At 43.1% G+C, this 17,332-nt stretch overlaps 1 protein-coding gene across 1 annotated transcript in view; it reads right to left on the reverse strand.

The window, feature by feature from the left end:
• Window positions 1-236: 236 nt before the first annotated feature.
• Window positions 237-17,332, reverse strand: part of col9a3 (collagen, type IX, alpha 3) — a 36,889-nt gene continuing 19,793 nt past the window's right edge. Inside the window, exons 23-32 of the mRNA XM_056261291.1 lie at window positions 16,402-16,455; window positions 6,946-7,017; window positions 5,029-5,064; window positions 4,898-4,942; window positions 4,784-4,816; window positions 4,174-4,320; window positions 3,607-3,661; window positions 3,342-3,524; window positions 2,075-2,152; window positions 237-680 (exon numbers count right to left, since the gene is read on the reverse strand). Of these exons, the coding sequence (XP_056117266.1) occupies window positions 496-680; window positions 2,075-2,152; window positions 3,342-3,524; window positions 3,607-3,661; window positions 4,174-4,320; window positions 4,784-4,816; window positions 4,898-4,942; window positions 5,029-5,064; window positions 6,946-7,017; window positions 16,402-16,455 (888 nt within the window). The 3' untranslated portion in view covers window positions 237-495. The remainder of the gene's footprint in view (window positions 681-2,074; window positions 2,153-3,341; window positions 3,525-3,606; window positions 3,662-4,173; window positions 4,321-4,783; window positions 4,817-4,897; window positions 4,943-5,028; window positions 5,065-6,945; window positions 7,018-16,401; window positions 16,456-17,332) is intronic.

Below are 17,332 nucleotides of genomic sequence, written 5' to 3' on the forward strand. Positions count from 1 at the left end.
TATCTAGTGGACATGGCTGATGAAGCCCACAGACGGCCGAGGGCGTATTTTACAGTGTGTCTGAAGCGTCTCGTTCATCAGATTTAGGACTTGTAAAACGTTTAAGAACTAAATGCAAGAATAAAATGCCAAAGAAAATCAGTTTGCAGTAATACATCCAATATATCCGTGTTCACTCCTGAAGCCTGGATCAAGCCTCCAGCTGTCACTGCTGCCTCGGGTCAGATAAACCCCCACCCCCTTCAGCATCACTCTTCTCATGGGTGCTGGACAGAGACTCTTTAACCGCGGCGCTACAAGGATTGGACTTGTTTTTTTTTGTACATCAGCTATTGAGACGGTGTGATGTATTTGTTCTTCTGTTGTATCTACACATGTTGGTTCTTCAAGCCTGTGGATGATCTTGAGTTACACTGATGGACTCTTGTCCTCTCTGGAGCTCAGCTGTGAAACGCTGGCTCTGCTTCAGTCCTCTTCCTCTTCCTCCTCCGGGTGCTAATGGCTCTTGGGGTTGGAGGTCTTCCCGTGAGGCGCAGCTCCCTGGCACGCTGTAGTGTCGCAGATCCCAGGCGAGCCCTGGTGTCCCGGTCGGCCGGCTCTCCCGGCTTCTCCTGGCTCTCCGGGGTCTCCGTCCGCTCCGTCTCGGCCGTCTTTCACGATGCCTCGCACTCCTGGCAGACCTGATGAACACAGAGGAGCAGCGGTCAGAGATACCAGACCATGAGCCTCATAATAAGACAATCTACTAATACTCTAATGAGACTTAGTTCACGTGTAGTTGCAAAGCTACCTAGAGTTAGTAGAATGACTAAAGTGGTCTATATTAGCTGAACTTAACCCTCTAGGCGCCACGGTCGAGTTTACTCGACAAGATGCAGCACTGAATAAAACGGCCGATTTTGTCAAATTGGGTGTCAAATTTCGTTCGACCTCCCCTCCACTGGATGGCAGACATGTCATACTTCATCCCCGAATCAAAAAAACGTCATGTTTCTATACAAAATGTTCGAGTTAGAGCGCATTGAATCAGTGCGATCAAAAGCGGAGCTAGTGTGCGAGTAAGCCATGTTATCAGAGCCTCTCTGCAATCGCGGCGACAGTATTGTGGTGGAGACTTTGTCTAATGCCAGTGGGTATGTTAGACGAGGTCGAAGTATTCATAGGACAGTTAGGAGGCAACGTGGAGGCAGGGTGAGGAGTCACAATGACAATGACAGTAGTCCGAGCTGTGCACACACGAGGCAGATCTGGCCACGCTGCTCATATCATGTCACTCATGATCTGTGCGAGTGAGCGTTTGAACTAAATAGGTCTTGTCTACTTGTGTTTGTATGTCATCTGAATAAAATATATGTGCCCCATACATGGAATCAGAGTGCCTACTGTATTTAGTAAATGGAAAATCTCTACAGCAAAAGGCCAACCGCTACATGCATTCGGTTTGTTTCTACCATTTATTAGTAATGATTTACACAGTTTGTTTACTACTTACTATATACCTGAGCATTCAGTATTGTGCAATATAGCATACAGAAGGTGATGGACATTTTGGGGGGAAAGAAGTGCTGCATTTTATCATTTAAACATGTGACTTTTCATGAAAATTAAATGTAAAAATGTAATCCCTACATAAACTTTGGGTCATCCTTAATATTTCTCTAATTTACAGAAAGTCTCTCTTTTATCACTTTTAAGATATAGCCTTTTGAAATTAAGATGTCAAAATCAAACGTTTTAGGAAAAAACCTCTGGCGACTAAAGGGTTAAAGACATTAATGTTCAACACAAAGCTAAACAGAGATAATTCTATGAGAAATCAGTCATACAATGAATCACGAGCCACTCGGTAATACATCAATGGGAATGATCCCGGGTTGTGCTACATTTACACAGCCGAGCGACACAAGTCTGATTATCTGACTCTGTGTGTGTGTGTGTTTAAGCCCTGGTCCACTGAGAAGTCTGATTATCTGACTCTGTGTGTGTGTGTGTATGTGTGTATGTGAGTGTGTTTAAGCCCTGCTCCACTGAGAGAAGAGCAGGTTTGCGGCTGCAGTCACACTCGTGTACTCACCCGGTTCCCCCTGGTCTCCGACGGGCCCTTCGATGGCTTTCCCCACGGGCCCCTTATCGCCCGGCTCTCCAACATCCCCTGCACAAGGCAGATGCACAGAAATTCATTCGGGAATGCATATAAATAGTTATAGTATATGAACTCATGTTCAGATATCACACTGTTCCTGGGTTCAGACATAAAAAAACAATGTATTACTGTATAAGTATACTCTGCTTGAAATAGGTTCTGTAGGAGGAGACCTGTCCTGAGGCAATACTGCGAACACTTTACAATAAGATGCAAATTATTAGCATTAGTTAACATCAACTAACACTGAGAAGTAATTCTAAAGCATTTAATAATATTAATGTTAACTGTCCGGCCAGTGCTTTTAAAAACAGTTGCCAGTCACCGCCGGCATTTTGATCATTTCACAGCAGTGTCACGGCACCCAGAATAGTGTGCTGTATGAGTATCCAGACTGATCTCATGAAATGGCGTATGTATGACACGCCAATTCGTATTTCCATTTTTGGCGTGCTATCAACACGCATAATCGCTTTTCAGCGTGTTTATCAACGCCTCGACTTAACGTTACATTACTGTATATATAAATATATGACCTACCCCAACCCCGTCCCTAAACCTACCCGTCACTGGGGTTAATACCATTTATGAGTCTTCCCCTACCATCCTAGGAAAAAAGATATCGCTCCCCAGATGTAGATCTACATTTTGCTTCGTTTCGCTCGGACAATTAACGGCGTAGACATACACGCAAAAGATGACAGTTCACGCGGATAGCTCAAAATGCGTATAGATCACTTGACTTGAGCGTGGCGTGTGTGTTTACGCAAAAGTCATGATGTCATGTTGGAGTATCTGAACATGCAATATATCAAAAGAAAGAACAGAGTATCTGCTTTATAACAAAAAACAAACATTTTATTCTAGCTTCATGCTGTCTTTTTTATTAACTCTTGAATGTGGGTTAGTTTAAAATAAATGTGTATGGAAACACATGTGTGCCCAATGAGAGCAGTCTGAGCCAATCCTGCTTCTGCTCAGCCGAGCCTCATCTCCTGGCTTGACCTTTATATAACATGTTTTTCATTCTTGTTCTGTTCTGATACCTTTAAATGTAAAAGATTTGTTGTGGATTGAGGGTAACTACAATAGCCTAGCTATGTTTATCTGTATTTTTTGTAAACATAAAGGAGTAAAGGAGACTCAGGAGGGCGGCGGCTGACGTGTTCTCGGGCCGTGACCGCGCTCAGGCTCTCACCTCGAGGGCCGGGATCCCCCAGGTCTCCTGGCAGTCCCCTATAGCCCGGCGGGCCGAGGGGTCCGGGGTGCCCGATGGACCCCGCCTCTCCCTGCTGTCCCGCGGGCCCGGCGGGTCCAGGCCGTCCCACGGCTCCAGGGGCCAGGGGCCTCCTCAGGTTCGCAGCGAGCTGAGCGATCTGGTCTGAGGGAACAGGAGCAGATTTAAGACCGGCTGCATCGTGAAGCCTTTCATAGATGCAGTCTGGGAAGTGTAAGGGTTGTACCATCGATCATGGAGCCACACAGTTCCCTGATGTGCTGCTCACTGGTCAGTTTGCCCTGCAACACAACCACAACAGTCATCACAACACACATTCCAGGTGTTGTAGCCGTTTTTCTATAAGTATTGTATTGGAGTTTATTTATTATAATTTATGTATTTGTTTATTATTATTATTATTTTATTTTTTTTATTTAGTATGTGCGTATTTATATATGTGTACTTATTTAGTTAATTATCATGCACCTGTGCGGGTTAGGGATATATGTCACCGCGTGTGGGCGGAGTAGGAAGTGACTATGGAAAGAACAAATGTTTGGATTTGGGGAATGTGGTTACTCACAGTTTTTTGACCACTTCGCTAACTTTGTTTGGATTTTTCGTTTATTGAAATTATGAACTTGATTTAGAAATGTTAGGAAAATAAAGCTGATGAAATGAAGACTGCGTTTGGAGCGGAGTGCGTGCAAAATAATTAATCATAGTTCCCGGAATCCACGGCCAGCATCGAAAGGCCGACACACCAGGTCTGTAGCCCAGTCCCAGCACATGCAGTGAGGCAGTTACGTACAGGAACACCAGTCTTGCCGGAGACGCCTGGGAAGCCCTGTTCTCCCTGGAATCCCATTGGTCCCGGTTTCCCAGGAGCCCCTCTGGCTCCAGTCTCTCCCTGGGGTCCCACAACTCCTTTGGCTCCCAGTTCACCTCGCTTGCCAGCCTGTAACACGGGGGACACGGGGATGATTGTCCTCTGGTAGCAGCATAATACGTTTGCATTGGGTCCTAGATGCTGTCTAGACTGAGTTTGGTATACAACTAACTCTGTTATATCGCGAACATGTCGTTTACATGTCGATACATATCGTCGCATTAGATATTGCGATATCTCGATATAACGATGTATAGTTACACCCCTAACTGAATACCTGGACAATCTACCGCATTTAACCACAATGCATTGTCTGTCTCTCTCTTTTCTTTTCTTCACAGCAGCCTTTACCATAGCTGAGGAATGTGGTGACAGGGAAACATGTTAATAAATGTGTTGTCAATGAAAATACAGCTAAATATATAAATGAAAATGAAATAAAAAAGATTGGAAATCATTATATTCTGGATTTAAAGTAAAAAATAAACAGGCAAATATGTAAAGATTTTCCTATTGATAAACGAGCGCTCACCTCTCCTTTCTGGCCGACGGGGCCGTATGGACCCTGGAATAAGAGGAGAGATGATGTGTTTGAGTGGAAATCAACAGAAGATTATTGAGACATTCATGTGAAAGAGTTACGTACCGGCTCTCCGTTCTCCCCTGGCAAACCATCACTCCCAGCAACTCCCTAAAACACACCAGCAGAGAAACACGTGCATCGGTTCACAGCTTCTCCTCATATAGGGCTTTCCTTCATACAGTCTGCACTCTTACCATATCTCCTTTAGGCCCTCCAGCTCCACCGGGACCCTGAGAGAGAGAGAGAGAGAGAGACTCGAGTGAACGTGTGTGTGTGCAGGTGTGTGTTGAGGAAACAGGCGTTTCTCTGTGTGCAGAGCTCTGGACAGCAGGACGCTTTGTGGTCACATCACCAGTGTCTGTGATTACAGCACGACTAAACAATCTGTGTGTGTGTGTGTGTGTTTAGAGCAGTGCTTCCCAAACTGGACTACGTGAGGGACAAAGGCTACACAATGCCGTTCAGTTAATTCTACTCCACCTTAAAATAACATTAGAACTGAGCATGTGTTTCTAGCAGGTGAAATGCTGCAAATACCTGACATCAATCACATGACCTGATCTTTCACAGGTGATCTTATACGAGCAAGAATGCAATGTTTCCTGAATATCCATACGATTGCAAATGTGACATTGATTTTATACAACAGTTCAACAAATGAAAGGGTAATATTGAGTGCTGATCATTTTTAACACAGTATTGTCACTATTTTTGCTCTATTGTGCAACGAGATATGAGATAATAGCTCCAACGAAAGCCACAGCAGAACTGAAACACAGCAGTGTTTGTGAACCGATCGCGAGTCTAGAGCCCCTTTCACACAGAGATTCCGGAAAATACACGGATAAAGTGACCCGGGTTCGTTTGATTCTGCTTCATTCACACTGCCAGTGGTTTGCCGGAATCAGAGAGCGCGTTCACACACAACCCGTGTATGTTCCGGAGAGACGCGTGATGTTGGATGTGACGGCTCTCTGCTTCAGTCCAGTTTGCAGACATTTTTTCGTTCTTTCTTGTATCGATGACGAACACAAACTTTCTTCTAGAGTAACTGAGCCGCACGATAACTACGTCATTGCAAAGGCTCGTGAATCCTCACTACGACACACCCCTTAGGCTGCGTTCACATATCGCGCCTAAAAACGCGTAGAAAACGCTGGGCGCGCCGCATTCTTTTTTTTCAAAACGCTAGGGCGGTTGCGCTCCGGTTGGTTCTTGTCACGTGACCTACTGTGCGCTTATGGTGCGCTTGCGGCATTCTGAAAAGTTGAGATGTTTTTATCTCGATGCGGCGCGGACGCGCCTGGAAAAAACGAGCGCGTCGCACCGCGACCGCGTCGCTTCCATTATGAGCGCGCAAACCGCGCGCCTCCATTTGAAATAATGAACTTGAGCGCGCAAAAGACGCGATATGTGAACGGGCCCTTATACGGCATTGGTTCTGGCTTTTGTTCACACAGCGCGCGTTCCGGGTCTGAACACGGCAATGTTACTAGGTCCCCAACCCGGCATCAATCCCGGCATCATTTCAGTTCCTCAGAACAGCAGCGCTCCAGCAATGCTCCCGAACACACACTCAGACCAGCAGCCCATGGGACACAGATGGGCGCAAATGCATTTGCTATTTAAACAACGTGAGGATGTGAAAATGAAAACTGCGTCGGGCTGAAACTAGCGAAACACACTTGCGTCGCGCCGGGCGCTGCATTGCTCCGGGTGTGTGATAGGGCCAGTGACCAATACTGCAACCTACTGGCAGTTAAATTAATATTTAAAAGCATCACTTCGTTTTTTAACATCATTGCATATTTCTCTATTGAAAAGATTAAAGCATTATTTATTTTATAAAGGCAAAAAATGCACTGGCAAAATCGGTTTAAGGGGGCAAATATTGTCCCTAACGGGGAAAGGTGTGACAGGGAGAGGGAACAGAGGGAGGCTGAAGCCTTAGGGCCCTTAGGGCCACGCTCAACCGTTCCACAGCCGCTGCTGTAGAGAACAAGAAAACTAGAAACAACTAGAAAATGCATTTGATGTTGGCTTGGCAGAGACATTTTCCTATAGTTTAACAGCCTAGATGTGTTCAGGTTACACAGATTCATTGAACTCACCCTCTCGCCAAACCCGCCTCTGATGCCAGTGGGCCCCGGCAGCCCTGGGTCGCCCAGCGCTCCTTTAACGCCCTGCAGGGGGAGACCAAGAGCGGCATTTTAATAACATCTATGAATTGTAATAACTGTCATTAAAATTCCTAAAGTGGATGAGGAGACAGAGATTTGACCTTGGGTGTGTGTGGGGTGTGTGTGGGTCAGTGTTGTTCTCATGGGTGTGTGTCGGGTGTGTGTGGGGTGTGTGTCGGTCCGTGCTGTTCTCATGGGTGAGGTGAGCAACGCTCAAGATATGTGCTAAATAATCATTCACCTTTACCATCACCAAACCCTATCATAATCCCTCAGAACACTGAGAATCTAAGGCACGTGTCACACCTTTGCATCATTTATAAAAAAAGGAAAATAATCAGCATGTGCCATACATGATGGAAGCAGCGCTTTTAAAAAACAATTCTCTTAGTTATGCCGTTCAAACAGCTTTCGACAACACCATGCTTGCCAATTCATTTTGGATGAACTAAAATCATAGGACTGGTTCCTTTTTATTCCTTGGGTCATGTATGGGTCATGTATGGGACATTTATGGGTCATTTCTGGGTCATGTATGGGTCATGCATGGGTCATGTATGGGTCATGCATGGGACATTTCTGGGTCATTTATGGGACATTTATGGGTCATGCATGGGACATTTCTGGGTCATGCATGGGTCATGTATGGGTCATGCATGGGTCATGCATGGGTCATGTATGGGTCATGCATGGGACATTTCTGGGTCATGTATGGGTCATTTATGGGTCATGCATGGGTCATGTATGGGTCATGCATGGGACATTTCTGGGTCATGCATGGGACATTTCTGGGTCATGTATGGGTCATGTATGGGTCATGTATGGGTCATGCATGGGTCATGTATGGGTCATGCATGGGACATTTCTGGGTCATGTATGGGTCATGCATGGGACATTTCTGGGTCATGTATGGGTCATGCATGGGACATTTCTGGGTCATGTATGGGTCATGCATGGGTCATGTATAGGGCTGCACGATTAATCGAATTTTAATCACGATCGCGATTTTGGCTTCCCATGATCAAATTCGCGTGACCGAGCGATATTTAAAATGCGTCATTACATTCACAGAACACTCCGTATCAAAGGTTTTTTTTTTTTTTTTGTAAAGCCAATCTAGCGCTCCGTAAACCACTGTCTGATCACGTGCCTCCATGAGCCCGAGTGCGCGAGAGAGACCGTCTGCGCGCGAGCGACAGTGCACGAGAGACCGAGTGTCCAAGAGCGCGCTCGAAAGTGCGCGAGAGATACCGAGTGTGTCTGCGTACGAGCGACAGCGGGCGAGAGAGACCGAGTGACGGTGCGCGTGAGAGACCGAGTGTGAGCATTAGTAAATTGGTACATACATACTACATATTAATATATAATTACTATATAAGAGGCATGAAAGTTCGATTAATGGACTCCAATAATCAGTACTACAAACTCTTGTTTTGAACTATTGTTTAATAAGTAGAAATAATTCAAGCACATACACTTTGGAGGATTAAATAAGATTCAATTTATGCAGTAAGACTAATCACTGACACTGTACCACAACATTTTACATTTCTTAAGCGTCAAATAACAATGACTCTGAATTTCATCCATTAATCGAACTTCCATAGTGCAGTTCTGCCTTGAAATGTTCTCATTTGGTTACATTCTGTTATGGAATATTTGTTTTTTATTGATTGTATATTTTGTGCGTTTTATTCACATCCATTATGCAGGTACAATGCAAGTTTATATTTTTATTTTATATTTACACAATCTAAAATAGTGCCCTGTTGAAGTTTTGCTACATTTTCTTTATTGTTTTATTTGTTTTTATTTATTCTTTAAAGAGATGCACTGAATTTTGGTGAATAAGAGGACCTGTTTTATTTTGATGCACATAGTTGTACATTAGCAGGAATGTAGCATAATGTGAAAGCAGTTATAATTAGCCTATGTGACAATAACATTTGTTTTGGTTAAAATCAACAAATAATCGTGATAATTAATCGTGATCTCAATATTGATCAAAATAATCGTGATTATCATTTTGGCCCAAATCGTGCAGCCCTAGTCATGTATGGGTCATGTATGGGTCATGCATGGGTCATGTATGGGTCATGCATGGGACATTTCTGGGTCATGTATGGGTCATTTCTGGGTCATGTATGGGTCATGCATGGGTTATGTATGGGTCATGCATGGGACATTTCTGGGTCATGTATGGGTCATGCATGGGACATTTCTGGGTCATGTATGGGTCATGCATGGGACATTTCTGGGTCATGTATGGGTCATGCATGGGACATTTATGGGTCATGTATGGGTCATGCATGGGACATTTCTGGGTCATGTATGGGTCATGTATGGGTCATTTATGGGTCATGCATGGGACATTTCTGGGTCATGTATGGGTCATTTATGGGACATTTCTGGGTCATTTATGGGTCATGCATGGGACATTTATGGGTCATGTATGGGTCATTTATGGGACATTTATGGGTCATGTATGGGTCATTTATGGGTCATGTATGTGTCATGCATGGGACATTTCTGGGTCATTTATGGGACATTTCTGGGTCATTTATGGGTCATGCATGGGACATTTCTGGGTCATGCATGGGACATTTATGGGTCATGTATGGGTCATGCATGGGACATTTATGGGTCATGTATGGGTCATGCATGGGACATTTCTGGGTCATGTATGGGTCATTTATGGGACATTTATGGGTCATGTATGGGTCATTTATGGGTCATGTATGGGTCATTTATGGGACATTTATGGGTCATGTATGGGACATTTATGGGTCATGAATGGGTCATGCATGGGTCATGCACGGGACATTTATGGGTCATGTATGGGTCATGCATGGGTCATTTATGGGTCATTTATGGGACATGTATGGGTCATGCATGGGACATTTATGGGTCATGTATGGGTAATTTCTGGGTCATGTATGGGTCATGCATTGGACATTTATGGGTCATGTATGTGTCATGCATGGGACATTTCTGGGTCATTTATGGGTCATGTATGGGTCATGTATGTTGGTTATAGTGAATTTGAAGTGCCATGCCATGAAGAGTTCGGGCATTTGACAGACTCTTATCTTTTGCTCTATTGTGACACCTTGGGTTGCAGTGCCAGTTCAATGATCCCATACTTGTCATTGGCCATTTTGCATTTCATTGAAAATATCCTTGATAATAAACCAAAATAAACCTCCTACAGCTGTTCTGCTGTAAAACGTATTTGGTGCTAATGGTCCAAATGTAAGCGATTTTATTTTCACGTTGCATGTTAATTAGACTTATGAGTGCTATTTATATATTCAGGCAGATGTTTGACATTGGTTTGCTCGGTCCTGTAATGGTGGCTATATTTGTTGATGTTGTTGTTGCTTTAAGGACGCATTTCCATATTCGACATCTGCATTTACAACATACAGATTCTGCTAAACAAACCAAGGTAGAAGTACTGACCCAGAAAAGCTTAGGCTGAAAAGGAAATAAAAACGGAGCGATTTACAGAAGCTTTTGCTTTCTGCTAAACATTGTTCTCCTAAGGCGGAGAAGAAGAGAGGAGAGGCATTTTGAGCACTGAGAGGAGTCATGTGATTAGGGCTGGGTCCACCTGAGCTGATGTCCTCCTCCACCTGAGCTGATGTCCTCCTCCACCTGAGCTGATGTCCTCCTCCACCTGAGCTGATGTCCTCCTCCACCTGAGCTGATGTCCTCCTCCACCTGAGCTGATGTCCTCCTCCACCTGAGCTGATGTCCTCCTCCACCTGAGCTGATGTCCTCCTCCACCTGAGCTGATGTCCTCCTCCACCTGAGCTGATGATGTCATTCTCCACCTGAGCTGATGTCCTCCTCCACCTGAGCTGATGATGTCATTCTCCACCTGACCTGATGTCCTCCTCCACCTGAGCTGATGATGTCATTCTCCACCTGAGCTGATGTCCTCCTCCACCTGAGCTGATGATGTCATTCTCCACCTGACCTGATGTCCTCCTCCACCTGAGCTGATGATGTCATTCTCCACCTGAGCTGATGATGTCATTCTCCACCTGAGCTGATGTCCTCCTCCACCTGAGCTGATGATGTCATCCTCCACCTGAGCTGATGTCCTCCTCCACCTGAGCTGATGTCCTCCTCCACCTGAGCTGATGATGTCATCCTCCACCTGAGCTGATGTCCTCCTCCACCTGAGCTGATGATGTCATTCTCCACCTGACCTGATGTCCTCCTCCACCTGAGCTGATGATGTCATTCTCCACCTGAGCTGATGTCCTCCTCCACCTGAGCTGATGTCCTCCTCCACCTGAGCTGATGATGTCATTCTCCACCTGAGCTGATGTCATCCTCCACCTGAGCTGATGTCCTCCTCCACCTGAGCTGATGATGTCATTCTCCACCTCAGCTGATGTCCTCCTCCACCTGAGCTGATGTCCTCCTCCACCTGAGCTGATGATGTCATTCTCCACCTGAGCTGATGTCCTCCTCCACCTGAGCTGATGATGTCATTCTCCACCTGACCTGATGTCCTCCTCCACCTGAGCTGATGTCCTCCTCCACCTGAGCTGATGATGTCCTCCTCCACCTGAGCTGATGATGTCATCCTCCACCTGAGCTGATGATGTCATCCTCCACCTGAGCTGATGATGTCATCCTCCACCTGAGCTGATGTCCTCCTCCACCTGAGCTGATGATGTCATTCTCCACCTGAGCTGATGTCATCCTCCACCTGAGCTGATGTCCTCCTCCACCTGAGCTGATGATGTCATTCTCCACCTGAGCTGATGTCCTCCTCCACCTGAGCTGATGTCCTCCTCCACCTGAGCTGATGATGTCATTCTCCACCTGAGCTGATGTCCTCCTCCACCTGAGCTGATGATGTCATTCTCCACCTGACCTGATGTCCTCCTCCACCTGAGCTGATGTCCTCCTCCACCTGAGCTGATGATGTCATCCTCCACCTGAGCTGATGTCCTCCTCCACCTGAGCTGATGATGTCATCCTCCACCTGAGCTGATGATGTCATCCTCCACCTGAGCTGATGATGTCATCCTCCACCTGAGCTGATGATGTCATCCTCCATCTGAGCTGATGTCCTCCTCCACCTGAGCTGATGATGTCATTCTCCACCTGAGCTGATGTCATCCTCCACCTGAGCTGATGTCCTCCTCCACCTGAGCTGATGATGTCATTCTCCACCTGAGCTGATGTCCTCCTCCACCTGAGCTGATGTCCTCCTCCACCTGAGCTGATGATGTCATCCTCCACCTGAGCTGATGTCCTCCTCCACCTGAGCTGATGATGTCATCCTCCACCTGAGCTGATGATGTCATCCTCCACCTGAGCTGATGATGTCATCCTCCACCTGAGCTGATGTCCTCCTCCACCTGAGCTGATGATGTCATCCTCCACCTGAGCTGATGTCATCCTCCACCTGAGCTGATGATGTCATCCTCCACCTGAGCTGATGTCATCCTCCACCTGAGCTGATGTCATCCTCCACCTGAGCTGATGTCATTCTCCACCTCAAAATTAACTTTAGCTGGAAATAACATTATTCAAGAACCGCTATAAAGCCAAAACAATCTCTGTTACCTTAAATTATATGTTTATCTCTGTAAAGCTGCTTTAAAACAATCCATTGTTAAACCAATCCATTGAGTCTGTATAACTCGTACGACTCGCATACAGACTCGGCCATAACGTAAGATATAAGGTAATGGAGCCTTTTATACATTGTCGTGTTTCTTTAGAAATAAATAATGGACAAATGGGGCTCTATCTTGCACTCGGTGCAAATGACTTTGTACACTGACGCATGTATCATTCCTATTTTGCACCCGCGCAAAGCGGACTTTTCCCTCCACAGACACACGTCGGTTAACTAAGAAATACACTTGCGCTCCCCGGGGCGGTTCAGCGCAAAGAGGAGGCGTGTTCCGGCGCAAACTTTCCCTCATGCTATTTTGCTGTTCTATAAGACAATTGCGCCACTGACCAGAAAAAAACTAGTCTAGAGTCAGTGGCGCGTTGCGCGTTGTTCATAATGCTATTTTAAGGGCGCATGCTTGGCCATAATGTAGCGGTGGCACAACGCGCATACACTTTGATTCTCTCATCTAAGCAGCAGTTTTCATTTTTGCAAATCATACATTATTACGATAGATAGATAGATAGATAGATAGATAGATAGATAGATAGATAGATAGATAGATAGATAGATAGATAGATAGATAGATAGATAGATAGATAGATAGATAGATAGATAGACAATTTATTATAAAAGCATACATGTAGCTTACACATCTTACATATCTATCTATCATTATTACGATAGATAGATAGATAGATAGATAGATAGATAGATAGATAGATAGATAGATAGATAGACAATTTATTATAAAAGCATACATGTAGCTTACACATTAACCCAAATTATCATACGCCTGTTTAACAGAAGTTAATTTGGGTGGGTTTCTCCATCCCCAATGTCACTTCTCTGTGTTTTACGGCCCTGACGAGAACGTTGCTCTCCTCGGCTGTGAACCGCTCCTGGCGCGCGCCTGGCAAATCCGCCGTTATAATAGGAATCCGCTTTAGAACAAGCGCGCCTGCTCTTAAAGGGAATGTGAGATGACGCTCTGATTGGTTTATTCCACGTTACGCCCAAACCACACCTATGAATAATGAAGCTACTTCAGGCCAACCCCTTTTAGATTTGCGTCGGGCGCAAGAGGCATTTATCCCGCCGGGCAAATAGCAAAAGCGCCGGGATCCGCCCACAAAGTTACTTGCGCTTTGACACTTGCGTTTCAGATCGTTAAAATAGGGCCCATGGAGTCTTTAAACACCTCAGATGTAAAGTTATTCGCTGTCAAAGTGATGCCAAAATGAATGGGAGTCAATGGAATGCTAACAGCAGGTGCTGGTCTGCTACAATGGCGGCCCCCAGGGAGGCTTCAGTTTCCGGATGATGGATTATCCCCTTGGTTCAGATGTGAGAAGCCTCCATCCACGTCCTACACTACATTTACAGTCCACTGTCTGTAGATGTCTCATTTCATTGTCCCGTCCCGTCCTGTGCACGAGTGTTCATTTCGTTGATGAAAAATGCTTTTTTTCATGCCTAGGCGTGACGATGACCAGATGACACCAACATCATTAAACGACTAAATGAACATGCAATATCGTTGACGAAAAAAGAGGAGACTAAATTGTAGTTTAAAAAATAAAAACTCTACCAAAATATTACAGACTGCGGTAGTGTTCGTGCAGTCGAAGCTCCGCGATCTCCACTGAGATGTTCTGCTTAAATCAAAGTGCCCTTCTAAATCTGCCATCAAACCTTATCAGAGATAAACTGTAAAACATACAAGTATTGAGTTTTGTGCAAGGATCAAGTATCAGATACAAGTATCTGTATTTTTTGCAAATGTGGTTGCTGAATAAATGCACTCTGTGATCATACAATCTTGCTGTTGTTTTAATAAAAAACCATGAATGTCATTTGATATTATTAGAAATACTATTAGGAATTTCATTGTTTTCATTTTTGAGGGATGTTTCTTGTTTAACTAGTTTTCATAATGCAGTCAGAGAGTGTTGAATGATATGATGAATAGCCTATAATATATCAGGACAATAGATGTGGTGAAATAAACCATACCTAGGAGTGCTCTTATAATAATTCTGATGAAATGTAAAAATAAACTTCTCAAACGACAACAATCATTGTGATTATAATTTTGTGCACATTTTTGGATGTATGATTGTATGTCATGTCAAGAAAGCACTTTTATGTGGACACTGATAAGCAAGTGAAGTCTTGTTCAGGTAATAAACTATAGTTCAGCATACGGAAGCGTGTGTGTGTGCCGAGCGAGAGGTGTGTGTTGCGCTCTAATGTTTCTCTTGTAATCCTTGTATTCACATCCTCTGATGTGGTAAAACAGAAGAATGCTAAAGATCATGTATATTTCCTGGTCAAACTAACAGAGATTTAGAATTGTGTAATTCTGTAACTGATGGTGAATATCCGTCAGTGTTGGTGAATTAGACATGTGCAGAAGTGTTTGAATAAATGAATGAGGCATTTATATAGCGCTTTCATATGTACTACTGTACACCCAAAGCGCTTTACAATCATATCAGGGGTTCTCTCCTCAACCTGTTTATCCCGTGGGTTTCAGTTTGATCTAACCAGTTTCAGCTTGTTAGTCAAGGTTTATTTCTATAATGCATTTTCTACACACTGGTAATTTTTTTTCCTTTAATTTGTCTGGGCTTGGTGTTTATAATGAATAACGCTATAATTTATGTTTATTTTATACTTATATTTTTCATCATGTTCTGTATACTGTTAAGTTTGAAGGATTTGTTGTGGAGGGAGGGAAATAAAATACATGTTTATAGTGTTTAAAACATTTGCAAACGTTTCATTTTATATACCGTATTTTACATGATTTCTGAATGTAATAATAAAATACAACTTATCTGTGTTGTATTTCTTTCAACAATGCAATTTTGACTTGGTGTGACACATGAGCAACTTATTTTCCAGAAAAATAAAGTAATAAAAGTAGTAAGTGTGAAAAACTGTAATATGTGTAAAAACAGTAATATGTGTGAAAAACAGTAATATGTGAAGAACAGTAATATGTGTGAAAAACTGTAATATGTGTGAAAACAGTAATATGTGTGAAGAACAGTAATATGTGTGAAAAACAGTAATATGTGTGAAGAACAGTAATATGTGTGAAGAACAGTAATATGTGTGAAGAACAGTAATATGTGTGAAGAACAGTAATATGTGTGAAGAACAGTAATATGTGTGAAAAACAGTAATATGTGTGAAGAACAGTAATATGTGTGAAAAACAGTAATATGTGTGAAGAACAGTAATATGTGTGAAGTAATATGTGTGAAAAACAGTAATATGTGTGAAGAACAGTAATATGTGTGAAAAACAGTAATATGTGTGAAGAACAGTAATACGTGTGAAAAACAGTAATATGTGTGAAGAACAGTAATATGTGTGAAAAACAGTAATATGTGTGAAGAACAGTAATATGTGTGAAAAACAGTAATATGTGTGAAGAACAGTAATATGTGTGAAAAACAGTAATATGTGTGAAGAACAGTAATATGTGTGAAGAACAGTAATATGTGTGAAGAACAGTAATATGTGTGAAAAACAGTAATATGTGTGAAGAACAGTAATATGTGTGAAGAACAGTAATATGTGTGAAAAACAGTAATATGTGTGAAGAACAGTAATATGTGTGAAAAACAGTAATATGTGTGAAGAACAGTAATATGACTCCAGTTATCAGAGTTTCCCTGGTGTTGCACCTGACATTATCCCATGAAATATTAGCATATGCGACTTACCTGGAATCCTTTAACACCTTGGGGTCCAGTGTTTCCAGCTAGTCCAACGCCACCCTAGTGAACCGACAGATAAAGCATTATCACATGCCTTGAGCTTCACAGTGAGCAGCCATAAGCCTCTGCAACACAGCACTGTGGAGAACATGCACCTCTCAGTCACAGCACTGTGGAGAACATGCACCTCTACATGAGCAGTCGTGTAATACTGTGCTTAGACCCTGCAATTCCAGACTATTCGGCTGTATGTGTGATGGGTAAAGCGGACACAGTTCTCCTCTATAAAGCTCTGCATCACATCAAACCTAGGGTTGGGTATCGCTTGAATTTTAATGATTCTGATTTCGATTTTGATTCTTATCGATTCCTAATTTCGATTCCAATAAGGTAAAAAACAAACAATAAAATACTTAGATATCATTCACATTTAGTCTTATTGGAAAACATGTAATTGCAGCTGAATATCATGAACAAACATCATCAGGCTCAAGAACACTTACACAAGGAACGCTTGCCTGTGGTTTAAAAGTACCATAGAAATACAACTAGACTAACTCATATATATTTCAAGCATTATTAAATACAAGTCAACAATCGGTAGCTAAAAAAGAATAAAATTAATAAAAAATTAGCAATCGCAACAAATAGACACAACTCAACAAAAGATACGATTGAAGTAAACAGTGTTTTAAGATTTTCAGGAAATAAACTGTAATCAAATGTAAAATAACTGCATTTTATAAATAAAATATACATTACAATTATAGTTACTAAAAGCTCTTTAGTCAAGAGCAAGTGTATTTTCTCTTGTGTTGTTTGATTAGTGTTATTATAGAGACGCTGCAGGAATATTAGGCTGATATTATTGCACAGATCCAGTATAGCTGCATGTGCACAGAAAACAGCGCTTGAATGGTTTAAACTCATATTGAAA

The sequence above is a fragment of the Rhinichthys klamathensis genome, unplaced genomic scaffold (assembly GCF_029890125.1).
Source record: "Rhinichthys klamathensis goyatoka isolate OS25496 unplaced genomic scaffold, OSU_Roscu_1.1 h1tg000010l_1, whole genome shotgun sequence".
In the NCBI taxonomy this organism is placed as follows: Eukaryota; Metazoa; Chordata; class Actinopteri; order Cypriniformes; family Leuciscidae; genus Rhinichthys; species Rhinichthys klamathensis.